Source organism: Chrysemys picta, chromosome 4 (genome assembly GCF_011386835.1).
Source record: "Chrysemys picta bellii isolate R12L10 chromosome 4, ASM1138683v2, whole genome shotgun sequence".
NCBI classification, from domain to species: domain Eukaryota; kingdom Metazoa; phylum Chordata; order Testudines; family Emydidae; genus Chrysemys; species Chrysemys picta.
Genome location: NC_088794.1, coordinates 6,841,773 through 6,860,942, shown reverse-complemented (window position 1 = coordinate 6,860,942; position 19,170 = coordinate 6,841,773). Strand labels below are relative to the sequence as shown.

The window sequence follows — 19,170 nt, the reverse complement described above, 5'->3', positions numbered from 1 at the left end:
CCCCACCACAACCTCCTTTTGAGTCAGGACCCCTGCAGTTACAACACGGTGAAAGCTCAGATTTAAATAGCTGAAATGAATTTTACTATTTTTAAAATCCTAGGACCATGAAATTGACCAAAGTGGACTGTGAATTTGGTAAGGCCCTGGTGATGTGAAATTGTCAGCGAAGACCACAGGAGTTAGTTCACTATGCACTAGGGCTGGAGAGCAGTGGGGGGGGTGCTAGCAATTCATTCCAGTGGCAGTGAGTTCCACACTCTGGGACCTGAGAAGGCCCTGCCCCCTGCACAGACAGGCTTCACCCTTGTAGTAGCTAAATCCACTGCATCAGCGGTCCGGATCCACCAAGGATGGTGGAAATCCCAGAGCTGGGAGTCCATCTTCTCGGTATCCCAGAACCAGCCCACTTAGCACCTGGGAATTTCCAGCTGCCTCAGTTTCCCCATCTGTCCATTGGAGACGATAATCCTTTGTCTATTGCTGTTCAGGGTAGGAATTTTTCGTTCTTATGTGACTGTGCAGCCTCCAGTGTAAGTCTGAAGTGGCCCCACAAATGCCAATGGAGTCAGAGCTGGAGTCTGACCTCAGTGACTCCGGTATGAATCCGGAGTAACTCCACTGATGGTAATGGAGTCGGAACTGGAGTCTGACCTCAGTGACTCCGGTATAAATCCGGAGTAACCCCACTGATGGTAATGGAGTCGGAACTGGAGTCTGACCTCAGTGACTCCGGTATAAATCCGGAGTAACTCCACTGATGGTAATGGAGTCACAGCAGGATTTGGAGCGTATTGAACCGGCGTAATTGAATCCTGTCCTAAAACTGCTTTCCCTTTAGGATCACTGGATCGGTTCCTCGTGCTGGTTTAAACTGCCGTAGCCGCTGGCAGGCAGCGTGGAGAGAGGAGAGCCCTCACGTCTGGCCAGGCTGCATCAGGCGTGTGCAAGGGGGGCTGCGATCGTCCCCCCTGGAGGAGGGGCTGGCGGGAGCGGAGAGCGGAACAGGCCGGAGGAGCAGGGCCATGTGGCAACGGGGTTGGTTAATGTGGAGCAATCGCTTCCACCACTGCCTGATGCAGCTTCCTGATTTTTCTCTGCTTGGCTCCGCTGCCCTCCGGGGGGGCGGCAGGCGGCATGGAGGGGACGGGGCGATGCCGCCTGCTGCAGACCCTGGCAGGGCTGGGGAAGGACGAGCTCCAGAGATGGAAAGAGAAGCTGAGCAAAATAGCACTGAAGGAGGGATACCAGCGCATCCCCCAGGCCCTGCTGGAGAGAGCCGATCCGGCGGCCCTGGCCGAACTGCTGATCAGCTACTACGGGGAGGAGTATGGGTTGCAGCTGGCTTTACGAGCACAGGCTTTGTGCAGTGCAGAACAAGCGGCAACGGATGTCTCGAGCGCAGCTGGTGAGTTATCAGGCAGGAAGAGACCTGGCCCAGTGGGTCCCCAGTGCCTCTTCCCCCAGCGAGCCGCTCTAGGGACTGGGAACAGAGTCACGGGACAATCCCAGCCTTGATCCAGCCCCCCCGTCCCTGCCTGGCCTTCCCATTGCAGCACCCCAAACTGGCGCGTCCTGCTGCCCAGGTCCCGTGCCCCGTCCTCCCCAATCCACTGTCCCAAGGATAGCTGGCAGCAAAGACTGGGGCTGCCCCTGGAAATGAACAACTGTCTCCAGCCACCTTATCTCTGCCCCATCCCCCACCATTGTCCTGGACCACGCCCCGCTCTGCCCCCTACCTCCCATCACCCCAGAGAATCACAGACGTGTCAGGGTGGAAGAGACCTTGAGAGGTCATCATGTCCAGCCCTCTGCACCGAGGTGGGGCCAAGTAAACCAGGACCATCCCTGACAGGTGTTTGTCCAACCTGTTCTTAAAAACCTCCAGTGACGGGGACTCCACAACCTCCCTTGGAAGCCTGGTCCAGAGCTTTGCTACCCTGAGAGTTAGACAGATTTTCCTAATATCTAACCTACATCTCCCCTGCAGCAGATTAAGCCTGTTACTTCTTGCCCTGCCTTTGGTGGACACAGAGAACAATTGATCCCTGTCCTCCTTATAAAAGCCCTTAACATCTTTGAGGACTCTTATCAGGTCCCCCTCACTCTTCTTTTCTCAAGACTAAACATGCCCAGTTTTTTAAACTTTCTTTGTAGGTCAAGTTTTCTAAACCTTTTGGTTGCTCTCCCATGCACTCTCTCCAAGTTGTCCTAATCTTTCCTAAGGTGTAGCACCCAGAATTGGACACGGTGCTCCAGCTGAGACCTCATCAGTGCTAGGTAGAGCAGGACAGTTACCTTCCCTGTCTAACATACAGCACTCCTGTGAATACACCCCAGAATATTAGCCTGTTTCACAGCTGCATCACATCGTTGACTCATAGTCAATTTGTGACCCACGATAACAGCCAGATCCTTTTCAGCAGTACTACACCTAAACCAGTTATTCCCCATTTTGTAGTTGTGCATTTGACTTTTCCCTCCAAAGTGTACTTGTTTGCACTTGTCTTCATTGAACTTCATCTTATTGCTTTCAGACCAATTTGTTAAGACCCTTCTGAATTCTAATCCCGTGCTCCAAAATGCTTGCAACCTCTCCCAGCTTGAGGTCATCTGCAAATTTTATAAGCATCCTCTCCACTCCATCATCCAAGTCATTAATGAAAATAGTGAGCAGGACCCAGGAGAGACCCCTGCAGGACCCCACTAGATACATTCTACCAGTTTGACAGTGAACCATTCATAACTACTCTTTGAGTATGGTCCTTATAACCCTGTTGTCCTCTAGGTGCTTATAAACCGATTATTTAATAATTTGTTCCAGTCTCTTTCTAGGTATCAGAGTTCACTAATTCCCCAGGTCCCCTTTGCTCCTCTTTTTAAAGGCAGGTATTGCATTTGGCCTTTTTCGGTCCTCTGGAACCTTACCTGTCCTCTGGGGTATCTCAAAGATAATTGTTGATGGTCCCAAGATTGTTTCAGCTGGTTCCTTAAGTACCCTAGGGTGAATTTCATCAGGCCTTGTTGACTTGAAAACCTCTAACTTATCTAGCTATTCTTTAAGTGCTTCCTTCCCTATTTGGGTTTGTGGTCATTTCCCCTTGCTGTTAATATTAATTGTGTTAAGTATCTGGTCACCATTAACTTCTTAGTGAGAACTGAAGCAAAATAGACATTAAACACCTCACCTGTTTTATACCATCCATTATTAGCTCTCCTTCCCCACTGATTGGAGGACCTACACTTTCCTTCGTCTTTCTTAAGAACCTCTCCTTACTGCCTTTTATGTCCCTTGCCAGGTCTGACTCATTTTGTGCCTTAGCCTTTCTGATTGTTTCCCTACATGCTTGTGCTCCTCTCTAGCAATTTGTCCATGTGTCTCCTTTCTGTGGGATTCCTTTTTGATTTTCAGGTCGTTCAAGTCCTCCTGCTGAAGGCATAATGGTCTGTTGTTATTCTTTTTAATAATTAACAGAGATATCCTATTTCCTAGAACTGGAAGGGACCTTGAAAGGTCATCGAGTCCAGCCCCCTGCCTTCACTAGCAGGACCAAGTACTGATTTTTAACCCAGATCCCTAAGTGGCCCTCTCCAGGATCAAGCTCATAACCCTAGGTTTAGCAGGCCAATGCTCAAACCACTAAGCTATCCTTCCCTTTCTCTTGCTTCTTTTTATCGTGATAGTTGTGCCTTTATACGGTCTCCCTGAGACACTGACAGCTCTCCTGAACTCCTTTTTCCCTTAGATTTTCTTCCCAGGGGACCTCACCTACCAGTTCTCTGAGTTTGTTGGTTGGCTTTTTTGAAGTCCATTGTCCCCATTCTGCTGCTCTCGCTCCTTCCTTTCCTTAGGATTGTGAAATCTATCCTTTCACGGCTGCTTTCACCCAAATTGCCTTCCACCTTCAGATTCGCAACCAATTCCTCCTGGTTAGACAGAATCAAGTCTCAAACGGCTGTCTCCTTGGTTTTTTTCCTCCACTTTCTGAATCAAAAAGCTTCCCCGATACATGCCAAGAACTTATTGGACAGCTTGTGTTTTGCCGTATTACTTTTCCAACAGCTGTCTGGGGAGTTCAAGTCTCCCATTACTACCAGGTCCTGTATTTGGGGTATTTCTGTTTTGTTCTAGAAATGCCTCATCCCCTCCCCCCACTCCTAATTTGGGGGTCTATAGAAGACCCCCTACATCACCTCTACTTTGTACCTCTTTTATCTTGACCCAGAGACTTTCAGCTGCTCTGCCTCTCGCTTCCTTCTGGACTTCAGGACAAGTGTATACACTCTTGATGTACAATGGAACCCTGTCTTCCTTTGTTCTCTGTCCGTCCTTCCTGAACAAGCTAAACCCCTCTATAGCAATATTCCAGTCATCACACATCCCACCAGGTCTGTGTGATGCCATACAACGTCCAGTCTGTCCCACACCCCCAATCACCCCATGTGACCTGCACTCTGCCCACCACAACCCACCCCATCACCTGCACTCTGCCCACCACAACCCACCCCATCACCTGCACTCTGCCCACTGCAACCCACCCCATCACCTGCACTCTGCCCACCGCAACCCACCCACCTGCCCAATTCAACCTCTTCTCTACACTCCTATCCCCACCATCACCCCCTGCAACCTCCACTCAGCAGATTTATACTGCGGTGACTGAGATCAGAATCCAGGCCAGTCTTGTCTCCATTGGCATCACTCCAGAGTCACACCGGGGGTCACTGAGCTCAGAAGTTGGCTAACATTTTTCAGAATGTCAGTCACATTTTGTTTTTTCTTTTCAGGATTAATCAGTGGACGCTGAATCCACCCCTAGCTCTGCTGCACACACAGTGACCGCAGGGGAGCTCTGCTTCTCTCTGTCTAACATATGCACTGGCCCACTGCAGCAAAAAATGTGTCCCCCTTCCAGGTGCTATTCCTGGCAGCCACACTCTCTACACGTAACTAGGCCCATGTACAGCCTAAAATCTACTTGATTCAAGATTCTCGCTCACCTCCTGTCCCAAACTCCGATCTGTGCATTATCACCGTGCAGCTGTTAGCCAGCTGTTGTGCCCCACCCCAGAGGTGGCTGCATTTCAGCAGCGGATGAGTGATTCATGTGCACCGTTGCTGTGTGGCTGTTAACCAGCGGCCCCACCTCAGCGATAGCTACATTCTAATGCTGTTTAGCATCGCTGTGTGTCTTCTCAGTGGCTGTCACACCCCACCAAATCAAGATAGCAGGAAGTGTGTGTGTGAGGCGGGGGTTGGATACTATGCTAGATGGGCCTAGAGCTCTGATCTGGGACAGCAGGGAGGGAGCAGGAACCCAGGCTAGATGGGTCCATTAGTTAGGGGGCCAATCAGGCCTCAGGGTGCCGGGGGGGCAGGTACTGGGCTCTGTGTATGACGCGCACCCTCTTGGACTCTTTGTAGGCTCGGAGGTCACCGATCAGCTGCTGATGAGGAATCTTTCAGAGCTTGAGTGGAATAAAGCAAAATCCTCCCCCCGCCTGCCTCTGCCTCCCGCGTGGCTCAGGAAGTTGACGGGCAAGAAGGGGAAGCAGCGCGGTGAGTGCAGCTGGCCAGGGCACGGTTTTCCCATCCCCTGGCGATTTTCAAGCCTTCGAGTAAGTTTTCCCGTCTCCGATTGGGCTGAGACCGCAAAATCTCAAATATTTCTGCAAAGTGAAAAACCGACCACTTTTTCAGTTCAGGTCCCTCGGGACATTTCAGGTTGGTTTCGACTCCTCTTGCTCTTCGGGTGGGTGGTCCCCACCTCCTTTTTTCGAAAGTCTAATTAGCTAAGATTTGGAAACGGAAAGTCAGTTCGAACCAGAAAACCTGGCAGTTCTCATTACTAATGTGTCAAAACAAACAGGGCTTTATTGGCACCGGGGGAAAAAAAGGGTCTCGTGGAAAAATTCCTGACCAGCTGTAAAGTGATGTCTGTAGGCGACTGCAACAGTGCCTAGCCGATGGTGCCAATCAGTTAGCTGTGGGGAACCAGGGGGAGGCGCTGGTGGGGGGTACTCCCCCAGGGGCCAGGGGGAGAGGCGCAGACTGCCCTGCAGCAGTGACTGAGAAAGGAGGTGAGGACCACCTAGCCCTGCCTGCTTGGGACCAGATCCTTCCAGAGTTACCCCAAGGTCATCAAGATCAGAATCTAACCCTGACTCGATTGCTGAAAGTGAATTCACTCCGGATTTACATCAGGGTCACTGCTATCACAATTTGGCTCCCATTTTTCAGTTACTTTTTTGTTTTTCTTCTCAGGATCCTTCAGTGAAGAGACTCGATCCACCCCTAGGTCTAGTACGGGGACAGAGGCGGCAGGAGGTGGGTAGCGCTGACGATAGCTCTGCTTCTGTCTGCCTAACATACACACTGACCCATGGCAGTAAAAAGTGTCTGTCTTCACAGTACTAACGGGGTCACCTTACTCCTGGCAACCACAACTCTGTACAAGTAACTAGGCTTATGTACAGCCTAAAATCTACTTGATTCGGGATTCTTGTTCACATCTTGTCCCAAACGCAGAGCTGTGCATGGTCACTGTGTGGCAGTTAGCCAGCTGCCGCGCCCCACCCCAGAGGTGGCTGCATTTCAGCAGCAGGTGAGCGATCCCTGTGCACCATTGCTGTGCGGCTGTTAACTAGCTGCACCACCTTGGAGGCAGCTGCATTTCAATGCTGCATGGCTTCTAAACAGTCATCACACCACACCGAATCGAGACAGCGGAAAACATGGTGGTGGTGGTGGGGATATTGGGCTAGATGGGCCAAGGGGTCTGATCCGGGGCAGCAGGGAGGGGGTGGGAACCCAGGCTAGGTGGGCCATTAGTCGGGGGCGGGGGGCAGGTACTGGGCTGTGTGTGTGACGCACTCCATCTATGCCTCCCCCCAGACCCCATGAGGGAACAGGGCCCTGTCTCACAGCCCTCTGAGGACACCAACATACTGCGGGAAATGGGGCTGGTGGCGCCCGAGCGGAGCAGGTTTTCAGGGCACCCTGCGAAGATGAAGATCGTCTTCCCCAGCCTGACTCTACCTACACCTCCACAGTGGCTAAGGACGCTGACGGGCAAGAAGGGGAAGCAGCGTCCGTCCTACTTAGGCAGTGAGTGCAGCTGGCCAGGACGCTGTTTTCCTGGCTCAGGAGTCTCATTCACTTCCTGTCCCGAACTCCTATCGGTGCCCTGTCACTGTGTGGCTGTTAGCCAGCTGCTGTGCCCCACCCCAGAGAAGGCTGCATTTCAGTGCCACGTGGCATCGCTGTGTGTCTGCTAAGCAGCCGTCACGCACCCCCAAGCCAGGACAGCAGGAAGTTTGGGGGGGCCAGGAGAGGGCGAACTGAGCAAGATGGGCCAGCTGGGCTAATCCAGGAGGGCAGGGGGAGGGATACCGGTCTAGGAGGGGTTATTGCTTGATGCTCTCATTCTCTCTGGGCCCAGCTACAGCCCTGGACCCCTTGTACAACCAGAGAGGTGGGGCTAGTCCCCAGGCGGAGGAGAATGAGGAGCTGGGGGAGGAGACTGAGCAGGAGAATGATGGGGAGGAGGGGATGGCCCATTATAATAGCTCACGGGGATGTTCCCGCCGGCTGCGGCTGGTGGCCTGGAAGACAACACGTGGGGTGGACATTGTGGAAAGAGCTCTAGGGCTGGTTGGAGGCTGTCCTGGAAAAGCAGCATCTGGGCAGCGAGCATCCCAGGGTGGGACTCGCTGGGCCTTGGCAGGGGCAACCAGGCGAGATGGGCCCATTGCTGTGCCGCAGGGCAGCAGGGAGGAGTCGGGATGCCAGGCGAGATGGGCCCGTCGCTGTGACGCAGGGCAGCAGGGAGGAGTCGGGATGCCAGGCGAGATGGGCCCGTCGCTGTGACGCAGGGCAGCAGGGAGGAGTCGGGATGCCAGGCGAGATGGGCCCATTGCTGTGACGCAGGGCAGCAGGGAGGAGTCGGGATGCCAGGCGAGATGGGCCCATTGCTTTGACGCAGGGCAGCAGGGAGGAGTCGGGATGCCAGGCGAGATGGGCCCATTGCTGTGACGCAGGGCAGCAGGGAGGAGTCGGGATGCCAGGCGAGATGGGCCCATTGCTGTGACGCAGGGCAGCAGGGAGGAGTCGGGATGCCAGGCGAGATGGGCCCATTGCTCTGACGCAGGGCAGCAGGGAGGAGTCGGGATGCCAGGCGAGATGGGCCCATTCTTTGATGCTTTTCTCTCTCTCTTTTTCTCTGCCTGGACCCTGCTATGGAAGCAGGGTTCCCTCAACGCTCCCGGAGCACTGTGCACCATGCCCAAGAGGACTCTGTTTATACCAGCCTCCCACCGGGACCTCCTGCCCAGCCGGCTGGGACCGTGGGAAAAGTCACACAGATGACGGGGAAGAAAAAGACCGGGGATCCCGTTCCCCCTCTGCTGGAGGCACTCGGAGGACCAAGTGTGTTGGGAAAGCAATCACTGGGCAGGGAGCTCCCCCCGGGTGGGATACCAGACTAGCTGGGCCCCTGGGTCTGCCCCATTCTTGCCCCAGATCCCCAGGGGCGTGCGCTGGGTGTCTTGTGACTGCATCCGCGGGTGAAGCGGTGACAAAGGGGGTGGGATCCCCCAGGGCTGGACACCACCTCACAGACAACTAAGCCACCTCGTCTTCCCCCTATGCCTCCAGAGTGACCCAGCTGGGCACAGGGCCTCCAGATCTGTGAACTCCCTGTCTCTCCAGCCACCACCCCATGACAGGCAGCGGGGATCTCCTCTGGTCCAGCTGATCAGTGGCGGACAGGACGCGCAGGGAGGGAGCGGGCAGAGCTGATTGGTGGGGCACAAGGTCCCTGCAGCCAAATGGGCTCTGGAGGGCTCCCCTTTAAAGGTATAGGTTCCCCCTCCCATCCTGGGAGCAGATGGAGGGGCTGGGCTCAGCTGAGAAGCCTGCTCTGAAGACCAGAATGGCCCCCGGTAAACAGATGTGCTCTAGTGGGACATTACTGAGAGTCTCCAATTCAGAACGAACTGCCGAGAAACAGGGCAGTCCCAGCCCAAGACTGGAGGTCCTCCACTTATAAGAGACACCAAACCAGCCCACAAAAAGAACTTCTGTCTCACCACACTGGCTATCAAGAAGTTAGAGGAGCAATTCCCTCAGATACTCCAGTTCCCTGTACCACCACCATAGCACTCCGTATAGGGATACGTGGTTCTTAAAACCCGTGTCCCCAGTTCATGTTTCAATCAGATAACATCACATCCCCTCACATGTAGCCACAGTTGCTCCCAAGCCTGGTCACCACCAGTACCTGATGTCAGTGGAATCTGCCTGCTACGTGGTCAACCTTGGATGTTCTTTCCTCTGCTCTGATTGGCTGTTTGCCTCTGTTTCCCACCCAGTCATAGTCCCCCCATACGCCCCGGGCAGCTGACCTCATTGTCCCTGCCAATTACCTCCACAGTAAGACACTGACTTGAACCCAGTCTCATGCTTTTGGACTTCAGCTGGTTGCCCGCAGGGGTCAGGAAGGATCCCCCAATTGATTTATTTGATAATCATATGGTAAAAACGAGACAGTCAGCAATTTTTCAGTAATAGTGGCTGACGCTTTTGTATTTCTATGTCTGATTTTGGAAGGAAGTAGTTTTTAAGTGAGGTGAGACTTGAGGGTACACAAGACAAATCAGACTCCTGAAAGGGGTACAGTTGTCTGAAAACGTTGAGCGCCACGGCTTAAATCACTCAACTAAAGCTTGGTCGGAATTTTTCAGATTTCAAAATTTGGATTTAAGAGTTTACTTGGCATTTTGACCAGAAAAAATTGAAGGATTTTTTTTAAGCCATCATTAGAACCGGCTGGAAATTGGAATTTCCATTTTGTGAAATTCTGCATGAGGTTGACCCTTCATTTTTGTTCCAAATCAGAACCAAATCCAAAATCTTTTGCCAAATCTCCCTTGATGGAAATTTTTGCAAACCTTCCATTTTGCTTGAAACTCAGACCTCAGCCTCTTCCTCCACGTCCTCCTCCTAAAGATTTGCCAAAATCTGCACAATTTCAGTTCCAATGAAAGTGCATCGCTCAACAGAAAAACATTGCATCAGAAAAGCTCGTCATTATCCCTTTTTTCTGGTTTTCAACCGAACAACTGGTGTCAGGATCATGGTTAGCACTAAAAGCCCTGCCGGATAAAATGTGTCAAAGTTCAACAGCATTTTGAGTTTGAATGAACGTAAGATCATAAGAACAAAGGTCCATCTAGCCCAGTATCCTGTCTTTCGGTCTTTCGACAGTGGCCAATGCCAGGTGCTGCAGAGGGAATGAACAGAACAGGTATTCATCAAGTGATCCATCCCGTTGCCCATTCCTGGCCTCTGGCTAACAGGCTAGGGACACCCTCCCTGCCCATCCTGGTTAATAGCATTGATGGGCCTATCCTCCATGAACTTATCTAGTTCTTTTTTGAACCCTGTTATAGTCTTGGCCTTCACACCATCCTCTGGCAAGGAGTTCCACAGGTTGACTGTACGTTGTGTGGAAAAAATACTTCCTTTTGTTTGTTTTAAACCTGCTGCCTATTAATTTCATGAAGAAAAAATGGGGGGGGGGGGGAGGAATTGATCCATTTCTGTCATTTCCCCCCCTGAGCGCTACTGATGTACTTTGTTATTGTTTATTATTGGTATTATCCTGGCTCCTTAGAGCCCTAGTCCTGGCCCAGAATCCCTCTGTGCTAGGTGCTATATGGACACAGAACAAAAAGACAAGTCCCAAAGAACTGACAATCTAAGCAGTGAAATTGTTGTGATCTACTGTTGAACAGACAGGTACTATTATTGGTCTCTCTCATCCATAGGACGTGCACGTCCCACGCCAGCTCTTCGTGATTTAATTGCCCTTGATGAAACCCCAGCATTGGCATCAGCAGGTGAGTCCAGCATTGCCCAGAGGGATGGAACGGGCCCGATGGGAACTCGCTGCAGGGTGGCCAATGACAGCGCCAGGGGCCATGTCTCACTGCAGCCCTGCTGGACTTTTCCCTAAGGGAAGCTGGGATCAGCAAGATCAGAATCCGGCCTGACTCCATTGACACAAGTGGGGTCACTCCAGATTTACCCCATGGTCACTGAGGTCAGAATGTGGCTTAATATTTTCAGCGTTTTGGCCCTTTCCCTCTGTTTTGCCCTGCAGGATCTTTCGATGACGAGACTGAGCCCACCCCTAGTTCTGTGGCAGGGACAGCTGAGGCTGAAGGTGGGTGGCACCGATCATTTGCTCCTCAGCTTCTACCATACGCGCTGGCCCATCACAACCAGAGGTTCTTCTGCCCTCCCCGTGCCAATGGGGCACCTTGTTCCGGGCAACCATAATTCTGTACAAGCAACTAGGCGTGTGCACGGCCTCCGAGTCCAGTAGGTTCAGGATTCTCCTTCACTGCCTGCCCCTAATTCCCAGTGTCACCGTGTGGCTGTTAGGCAGCCGCTGCGCCCCACCCCAGAAGCAGCCGCATTTCACTGCTCAGTGAACAATCCCTGTGCGACGCTGTTGTGCAGCTCTCACCCAGCTGTCACACCTCAGAGGTGGCTGTGTTTCAGCATTGGAGATGCTATCTCTGCGCAGTGTTGCTGTGAGGCAGTTACACAGCTGCTGTGTCCCACCCCAGAGGTGGCTGCACATGTATCCCTGGAAAGCAGTTTGGGATGAAAGAGGCCTGGGAAATGGACGCTAATGACGTTATTGACATGATTAATAATTCATCCCTCCCCAGAGATCATCTGCGAACAGACCGTGCTTCTCTCCGCTGGGGCCGCAGCTGGGGCAGCCGGTGAGTGAGGTTGAAATGGACCAGGTGGCGGGTGGTCTGAAGGGCCTCACTCGTGGTTGAGCAGAGAGAAACCAAAAATAGCCCCTTGTGGCTCTGACCATCCCCTGATCAGACCTTGTCTCTGCCCCCAGCACCTGCATCAGGTTTAATCTCCACTGTCTGCAGGATCACTCTGGGGTCTCCTCTCCCTCCACTCCACCTGCCCCACATCCTTTCCACTCCTCTCCCCTTTACGCCCTGATCCCCCTCCCTGACCCCATCTTTCCCACCTCACCCTCTGACCCAGCATAGAGCCCTTCCCACGGGCCTTGCGAGCCCAGCACTCTGTGCACAGTGGCAGTGTCAGGGCTGGGCAGACACACAGAACCGACCCATCCGCAGGGGAGTTTGCTGATGGAAATGCCCAGGTCCCATTGCTCTGCACAGGGGATGAGGGCTCCTTAGTTAATGCTGTGAGAATGTGAGATGTGAAAGGGCCTTTCACTCTCTCAGCCGCAGAAGAGACCAGCCTGAGTGAGGATCCCAGCAGGGACCCCTGGGGACAGGACAAATGTGACTTGTGTCCCAGAGAGGAGGTAAAGAATTGTGGGATCACTCCGATCCTTGTCTGTCTGTCCATCTATCAGCACTTCCTTTCTCTCTTTCTCTCCCTCGCCTCAGCCATACCTCTGAGTCTTTCACCAATGCTCTGGGCTGGGGCATCTCGGGCACCTGGGAAACACCCCTGGGGAATGACTGTGGGGCTGGAATCCAGCTGATCACAGAGTCCCCCCTGCCAGCCACTCTGCCAGGGTCCCAGGCCACAGAAACATCCCTCAGCTGAACACTTGGCTACCGCTGCCCAGTTACCTCTGCAAAGACTCTGCAGTGGGAAATCCCCAGTGAGGCCGAGTTAACGCCTGTTCCTGTGTTCTAGGGGCCTCCGGAAGAAATACAGCCTGAGACTGTTCGGGGCCCAGATGGGAAGCAGGAGACGTACAGGTGAGAGCTGGTCCACCCCCACTGCAGCAGTGTCTGGGAGCACAGGTCAGCTCCTATCACACTGAGTGCGCAGCATCCCATGGGGTGGGTGCCCTGTAAAGAGACACTCGTGTGGGTGGGTAGAGCAGAGCAGGGGGTGAATGAACCAGGAGTCTTGAGAGCTCTAGGAAGGGAGTGGGGTCTAGTGGGTCAGAGCTGAGGGGCAGGGGCTGGGAATCAGGACTCCTGGGTTCTATCCCCAGCACCGAGTGGGGGTTTAGTGGGTCGGAGCAGGAGAGCTGGGACTGAGGCGATCTGGGTTCTACTCTCAACTTTGCCACTTCCTCCCTGAGTGACCTAGGACGAGACACTTCTCCCATGCCTCAATTTCCCCAAATGGGGAGACAGTGTTCCCCCATGTGATGCGGAGGAGCGTAATGAATCCACTCATTTAGCCTGACTCTCCTCAGAGGGACAGTCTGAGAAGGACCAACTGTTCTCATGATCACGCAACTTCAGTGCTTGGTTACAGAGTAACCCTGATATCGAAGCCCAGGCCTGAGCTGGAGGCAGAGTTAAGGGGATAAATGTGAGGGCACCTGGGATCAGTTGGAAAAGGACGCGAGATGGATGCAGCCAGTGCTGTTTAACTCTTTTCTCCTCACGCTGTGCAGGGTTCACCTCCTGGGGCCAGGCTCCTTCCTTTGCTCTGAAACCGAACTGGGGTTCGAGGTGAGGGCAGCTGTGACCATCCAGTACGGATACAACTCCTGGGATCAGCATCTGAGCCCATCTGAGAAGCAGCAATGGATGGTGGCCGGCCCTTTGCTCAACATCCAAGTGGAACCAGCCAGGGCCGTGGCAGCCGTTCACCTCCCGCACTTCCTGTGCCTGGCGGGTACGGCCGGAAATAATCAACGTAGCAATAACTGTACCTGGTAATAGCAAGTCCGGTCGCCGGTGTGCTTGAAATCACCGTGGGAACGGTAACTCTAGAAACCCAGCCATGAAAGCCACACTGACCCATAACCACCGTCTCCTGAGTTGGACCCACGGTGACACTGAGTTGTAATCTTAGACCAATCAGGGTTTTAGCTACATCACAGCTTGAAACAGAGCCCTAATCATAGAGCGTCTCCTGATCTTCATAATCCTGGCCTCCAGCCCTTGCTCTCACCCACCAGCCTGTGCTCCTCTCCCAGGGACAGAACCCAGGAGTCCTGGCTCCCAGCCCTCCCTTCTCCAACACATCAGACCCACCTGCCCTCCCCAGAACCAGGGACAGAACCCAGGAGTCCTGGCTCCCACCTGGCCACTCTACTTACCTACCCACGCGTCACCTTTGTTTGCTTTATAATCCACCCACAGGGGGAGAGGTCGATGCCTCCCGGATGCGAATTGCCCATTTCGTTGAAGGGGGGATGACCCTGGAGGAGCCAACGGGGGTGAGGCCGTTCCACGCCGTGCTGCAGAACCCCAGCTTCTCCCCTCTGGGCGTGCTCTGGAGGAAGATACAGTCTAAATGCCAGGCAAAAGTCCACTCCCTGGCACTGCTCTACCGGGCGCTCAGGGCTGCGAACACAACTCTGCACCTCTATCTGATCCCCAACGACCGTTCCCTGAGACAGGTAACCGGGAACCGACCGCACACACCCGGGGGGAGCCAGAGCCACCAGTCAGCCTAGAGTGTGAGAGAGCAGATAGCAGGGCATGCGGGCACTGCCCACAGAGCAGCAGAGGAAATCCATTGTGCCGGGTGCTGCACAGACCCCAAACGAAATCGGGGCCCCCCTTGGGCCGGGCGCTGCACAGACCCCAACCGAGATCAGGGCCCCCCTTGGGCTGGGCACTGCACGGACCCCAACCGAGATTGGGGCCCCCCTTGGGCCGGGCGCTGCACAGACCCAACCGAGATCGGGGCCCCCCTTGGGCCGGGCGCTGCACAGACCCCAACCGAGATCGGGGCCCCCCTTGGGCCGGGCGCTGCACAGACCCCAACCGAGATCAGGGCCCCCCTTGGGCTGGGCACTGCACGGACCCCAACCGAGATCGGGGCCCCCCTTGGGCCGGGCGCTGCACAGACCCAACCGAGATCGGGGCCCCCCTTGGGCCGGGCGCTGCACTGACACATCAAGTGAGACAGTCGCTGCCCCTAGCAGTTAACAATCTAAATAAACCAATGGAGGATTCTTCATCCCATTTCACAGAGGGGAAGCTGAGGCCCAGAGAGATTCAGTGGTTAGCCCGAGGCCACACGGGGAATCTGTGGAAAAGCCAAGGGCTGAACCCGGCTCCCCTGGGTCCCAGCCCAATGCCTTAACACAAGCCAACCTTTCCCTCTCGTCGTGGGCGGCTGTGCGGGAAGGCCGGGGGAAGCAGGACCCTGATGGCAGGAACCTGTACACAGGGCTGTGTCTATATCCCCCAGCCAAGGCTCTGCTTGTGCCCTACAGGCCGTTAGTGACCATGAGTCCAAATGCCCCTCGGTGCGTGTGCACAAGCCTTCCAGGACCAAGCCCTTGAAATTTGGCTCCTGTTGTGTGGTGTCCAGCTCATCCCAACTTGAGGTGATACCCGAGGTGAGTGACAGGCTTAAAATCACCAGCCCCTCAAGTCCGTACTCTGTTCTGTCCCAGTGTGGCACTAGGGGGCGCTGTGCTGCAGGGAGAAGGGCAGGGACTCAGTAGGGGGCGCTCTCCCCTCACAGCCAATGCTGACCAGATGCCCCAGCATGGCGTGCCCCCGTTGCACTGCAGGAAATGAAGTGTAGGGGGGAGCTCAGGAGGGTCTGCTGGCTCAGGCAGGGTCATTGCTAATGGACCGTCTTCTCTTCCCATCAGGAGCTGGAGTTCTGTTATCTGGGCCCCACGCTGGAGCAGCCGTACCTGGAGATCTACACCCGGGACATGCAGGAGGGGCTGCAGCTCAGCCTGTTGGAAAAGATAGAAGGGGAACCAGTCTGGAAGGCCTTGGTGAGACCAGGTAGGCTCAGCCCAGCCGGAGATGGGGACAGAAGTGTGTGTATGGGGACGGGGGGGAATGAGTGGAGAGATAGAATGGTGCATATACAGATGGAGGGATGAATGGGTGTGTCTGGGGATGGATGGTAAGTGTATGTGGGTGGATGGATGCATGCATGCATGGAGGGATGAATGGGCGTGTCTGGGGATGGATGGGTAAGTGTATGTGGGTGGATGGATGCATGCATGCATGGAGGGATGAATGGGTGTGTCTGGGGATGGATGGTAAGTGTATGTGGGTGGATGGATGCATGCATGCATGGAGGGATGAATGGGTGTGTCTGGGGATGGATGGGTAAGTGTATGTGGGTGGATGGATGCATGCATGCATGGAGGGATGAATGGGTGTGTCTGGGGATGGATGGTAAGTGTATGTGGGTGGATGGATGCATGCATGCATGGAGGGATGAATGGGTGTGTCTGGGGATGGATGGTAAGTGTATGTGGGTGGACGGATGCATGCATGCATGGAGGGATGAATGGGCGTGGATGGAGGGTGTATGGGGATGGATAGACAGATGAATAGATAGACCAGCAGCTAATGAAATAGGATTATTTAGAGTAGCCAGATCAGCGTATGAGGATCCAGGGATGTAGCTAGCTAAATAAACCAGCACCCTAGGGTCTAGTGCTGGATGGATGTTTTGCTCCAACATGGTGGCAATAAATACATAAGCTACCATGTGACTTTAGCCAATCAGATCGAACAGTCCCCGCTAGGACATTACCAGCAGCAGCAGCATTAATCAAAACCCTTTGGATCCAGCCCGCTGACTCCCCTTCCCTTCTCTCTTCTAGAAGACGTGATGGTCTGTGTTTCATCTGCCCAAATGCAGACAGGTTAGTAAGGATTCACTGAGCTGCAAAACCTGCTCTCCGATCCCAGCACTTCTGGACACACACGGCTTGTGAAAGCCCCTGCGACCTTTTGTGATCATTTGGTGTCCAGCGTTATTGATCCTCCCACAATGTCGACTTGTCTTGAAATCTCTGGCGCCTGGGGACTCTCCACGTTGGAAAGTTGCAAGATTGCTTTGGAACATGAATAGAGCCGGGCAAATAATGGATTTGTTTGTTTGCTTTGGCAGCTCCGAAAACCTGGACGGGTGGGGGTGGAATTCATATCGGGTCGAATGAAATGTTTCATTTGACCCGAAATGGAATTGTTTTGATTTCAGCTCTTTTTAATAAAGCCAAGGAAATGCAGGGCTGGATTCACAAACTAGGGGCGGGGCTCTAACCCCTTATACCTAGTGTTAGAGCACTCACCTGGGATGGGGAGACCGTGGTTAAAATTTGTGCTCTGGAGGAAGAATTTGAACCTGGGTCTCAACATCCCAGCAGAGGACCCTGACCACCAAGCTATAGTCTGTTCTGAGTAAGCCCTTAGTCTCTCCAGTTGAAGCTGTTCCATTGTGTATAAAAACGTGAATAGTCATTGGACCAAAGAGAGATCATGAGAAAGACTCAATAACCCAGTGTTTGGGGCACTCACCTGCAAGCTCGAGTCTAGTCCCTGTTCTCGGTCCTTCCCCACTCCAGAGGCAGCTGCAATTCACCACTTCACGAGTGATCCTTGTGCACTACTGTTACTAAACAGCTGCCATGTCCCACCCCAGAGGCAGGTGCATTTCACTGCTCAGTGAGCAATCCCTTTGTAGCACTGCTGCTGTGCTCCACCCCAGGAGGTGGCTGCAATTCAGGGCTGGGGGAGCAATCCGTGGCAATGAGTGATGTGATGCTTGCATCGGAAGCCTGTAAATCTTGTATAAAGCTTGGAATCCATTAGGCCGTAGAGAAACGGAAGGTCTGGCTGTTCCACGGCATGATGAGAAATAGCAATTCTCTTTTTCTCTCTGTCTCTCCCCTCAGAAGAACATTTCATCGACCAGCACCGAGAACAGCTGATCCAACGGGTGCGCCAGGTGGACGGCTTGCTGGATAAACTGTACAACACCGTGCTGGACAACGAGCAGTACCAGAGCATCCGAGCGGAGAGAACGGACCCGGAGAAAATGCGGAAGCTCTTCGACCTGCTCCCGAGTTGGAACCGGGCCTGCAAGGACCAGCTCTACCAGGTGCTGGAGGCCAAGCAGAAATTCCTCATCCAGGAGCTTAAGGGGACATAAGACTGGCTGCCCTGGCTCACAGCAGGGGCCCATCTAACTCAGTATCCTGTCTGTGACAGGGGCCAGTACCAGCTACTTCAGAGGAAGATGCAAGACCCTCCTCCTTGACAATTCTGGACTAATCTGCCCATGTTGGGTTAAACCCAGTGTCCCCAACTGGGTAATCCATTCTGCTTCCTTAAACTTTCCTGGCTCTGATGCTTTGTACCTCAAAAGCAGCACCCTGGAACCCCTATATTCACCACAGTCATGTAATTATTATAAGTTTTGAACGAAGGATGCCTTGTGAGGTATCATTTTTAAAGTCTTAATCTGTTGAACATTAATAGCCTGTTGGATTGTGTGTGCTATCGTATGGGAAGTTATGAAGTACTGCTGTATGTGTTACTGAAATATGTGGTGAGGTTGGGCACACCCACAACCATCCTTTCACTTATAACAAAGGAGTGGCCAGCCATAGCCAGATGGGCGATTAATGGCTCGTCAACATCCAACCCGCTATTCCAGAGACTTCTCTGAGAAGGCAGGTATGTAATGGAGACTGCTTGACCAATGGGGACTGCCTGAGCCCCACGTCCTAGCACAGATCTTTCCATCAAGCTGGAAGAAAGTATAAAAGGGGGGAAGTGACATCATCACATGGCCTCTCCCCCCTCTCCATCTCAACACCTGGAAGCACATCTGGAAGACAAACACTTTGAATGGAGGGAAGTTTGGTCCCAGGCTGGAAGGTGTTAGAGGGCTTTCCCTCAACCCTCCCACTTTCCTGGTTCTTGTCACGCAGACAACAAGCAGCAAAAGACCAGAAGGCCGAAGTGCAGACAATGCGATGGTTAATGGGGTTAGTTCCAAACATATCCAGAGCTCTACACACCAGCAGAGTCTGTTTCCCGGTGTTTCGTTTCCAGCTCTGACACCACAGAGCGTTTACCCCGTGTCCCCATTCCCCAATTCCCACCTCCTCGTCCTTAGCAGACCCAAATATACCTGCAATGCACGCCCATAGTCCCACCCCTTACAACTTAGGGTCATGTTCCATTTTGGGTCTGGGGGTCTTCATCCCACCCCTTTTGCACCCCATGGGAGGGGTTAGGAGTGAGGTTGTGCTGCAGTCAGGGACAGGCATTTCTTTGGTCTTTTAGTGTTTTATACCTCTTGCCCCTCCCGACTGGTTGCTTGACTTTGCCTTGAGATAGGGGTTGAGACAGTCTTCCAGTGTGCCCTCAAGTAACACTTTAACTGTTCTTATCTGTTCCCATTGT

At 53.4% G+C, this 19,170-nt stretch overlaps 1 protein-coding gene across 2 annotated transcripts; it reads left to right on the top strand.

Annotated features, from left to right (window-relative positions):
* The first annotated feature begins 790 nt into the window (after positions 1–790).
* LOC101950043 (caspase recruitment domain-containing protein 8-like) lies at positions 791–18,223 on the top strand. Of its 2 annotated transcripts, XM_024112704.3 has the most exons (16): positions 799–1,408; positions 5,426–5,560; positions 6,266–6,328; positions 6,896–7,108; positions 8,249–8,428; positions 10,831–10,902; positions 11,166–11,228; positions 11,743–11,799; positions 12,292–12,374; positions 12,716–12,780; positions 13,434–13,657; positions 14,128–14,387; positions 15,213–15,338; positions 15,600–15,741; positions 16,578–16,619; positions 17,652–18,223. In XM_024112704.3, the coding sequence occupies exons 1-16, from the start codon at positions 1,138–1,140 to the stop codon at positions 17,906–17,908; spliced, it is 2,253 nt and encodes a 750-aa protein (XP_023968472.2). In that variant the 5' UTR covers positions 799–1,137; the 3' UTR covers positions 17,909–18,223. The 2 variants fall into 2 exon arrangements, with proteins under 2 accessions (XP_042701698.2, XP_023968472.2); XM_042845764.2 differs by lacking the exon at positions 15,213–15,338 and having other exon boundaries at positions 791–1,408.
* The last annotated feature ends 947 nt before the right edge of the window (positions 18,224–19,170 follow it).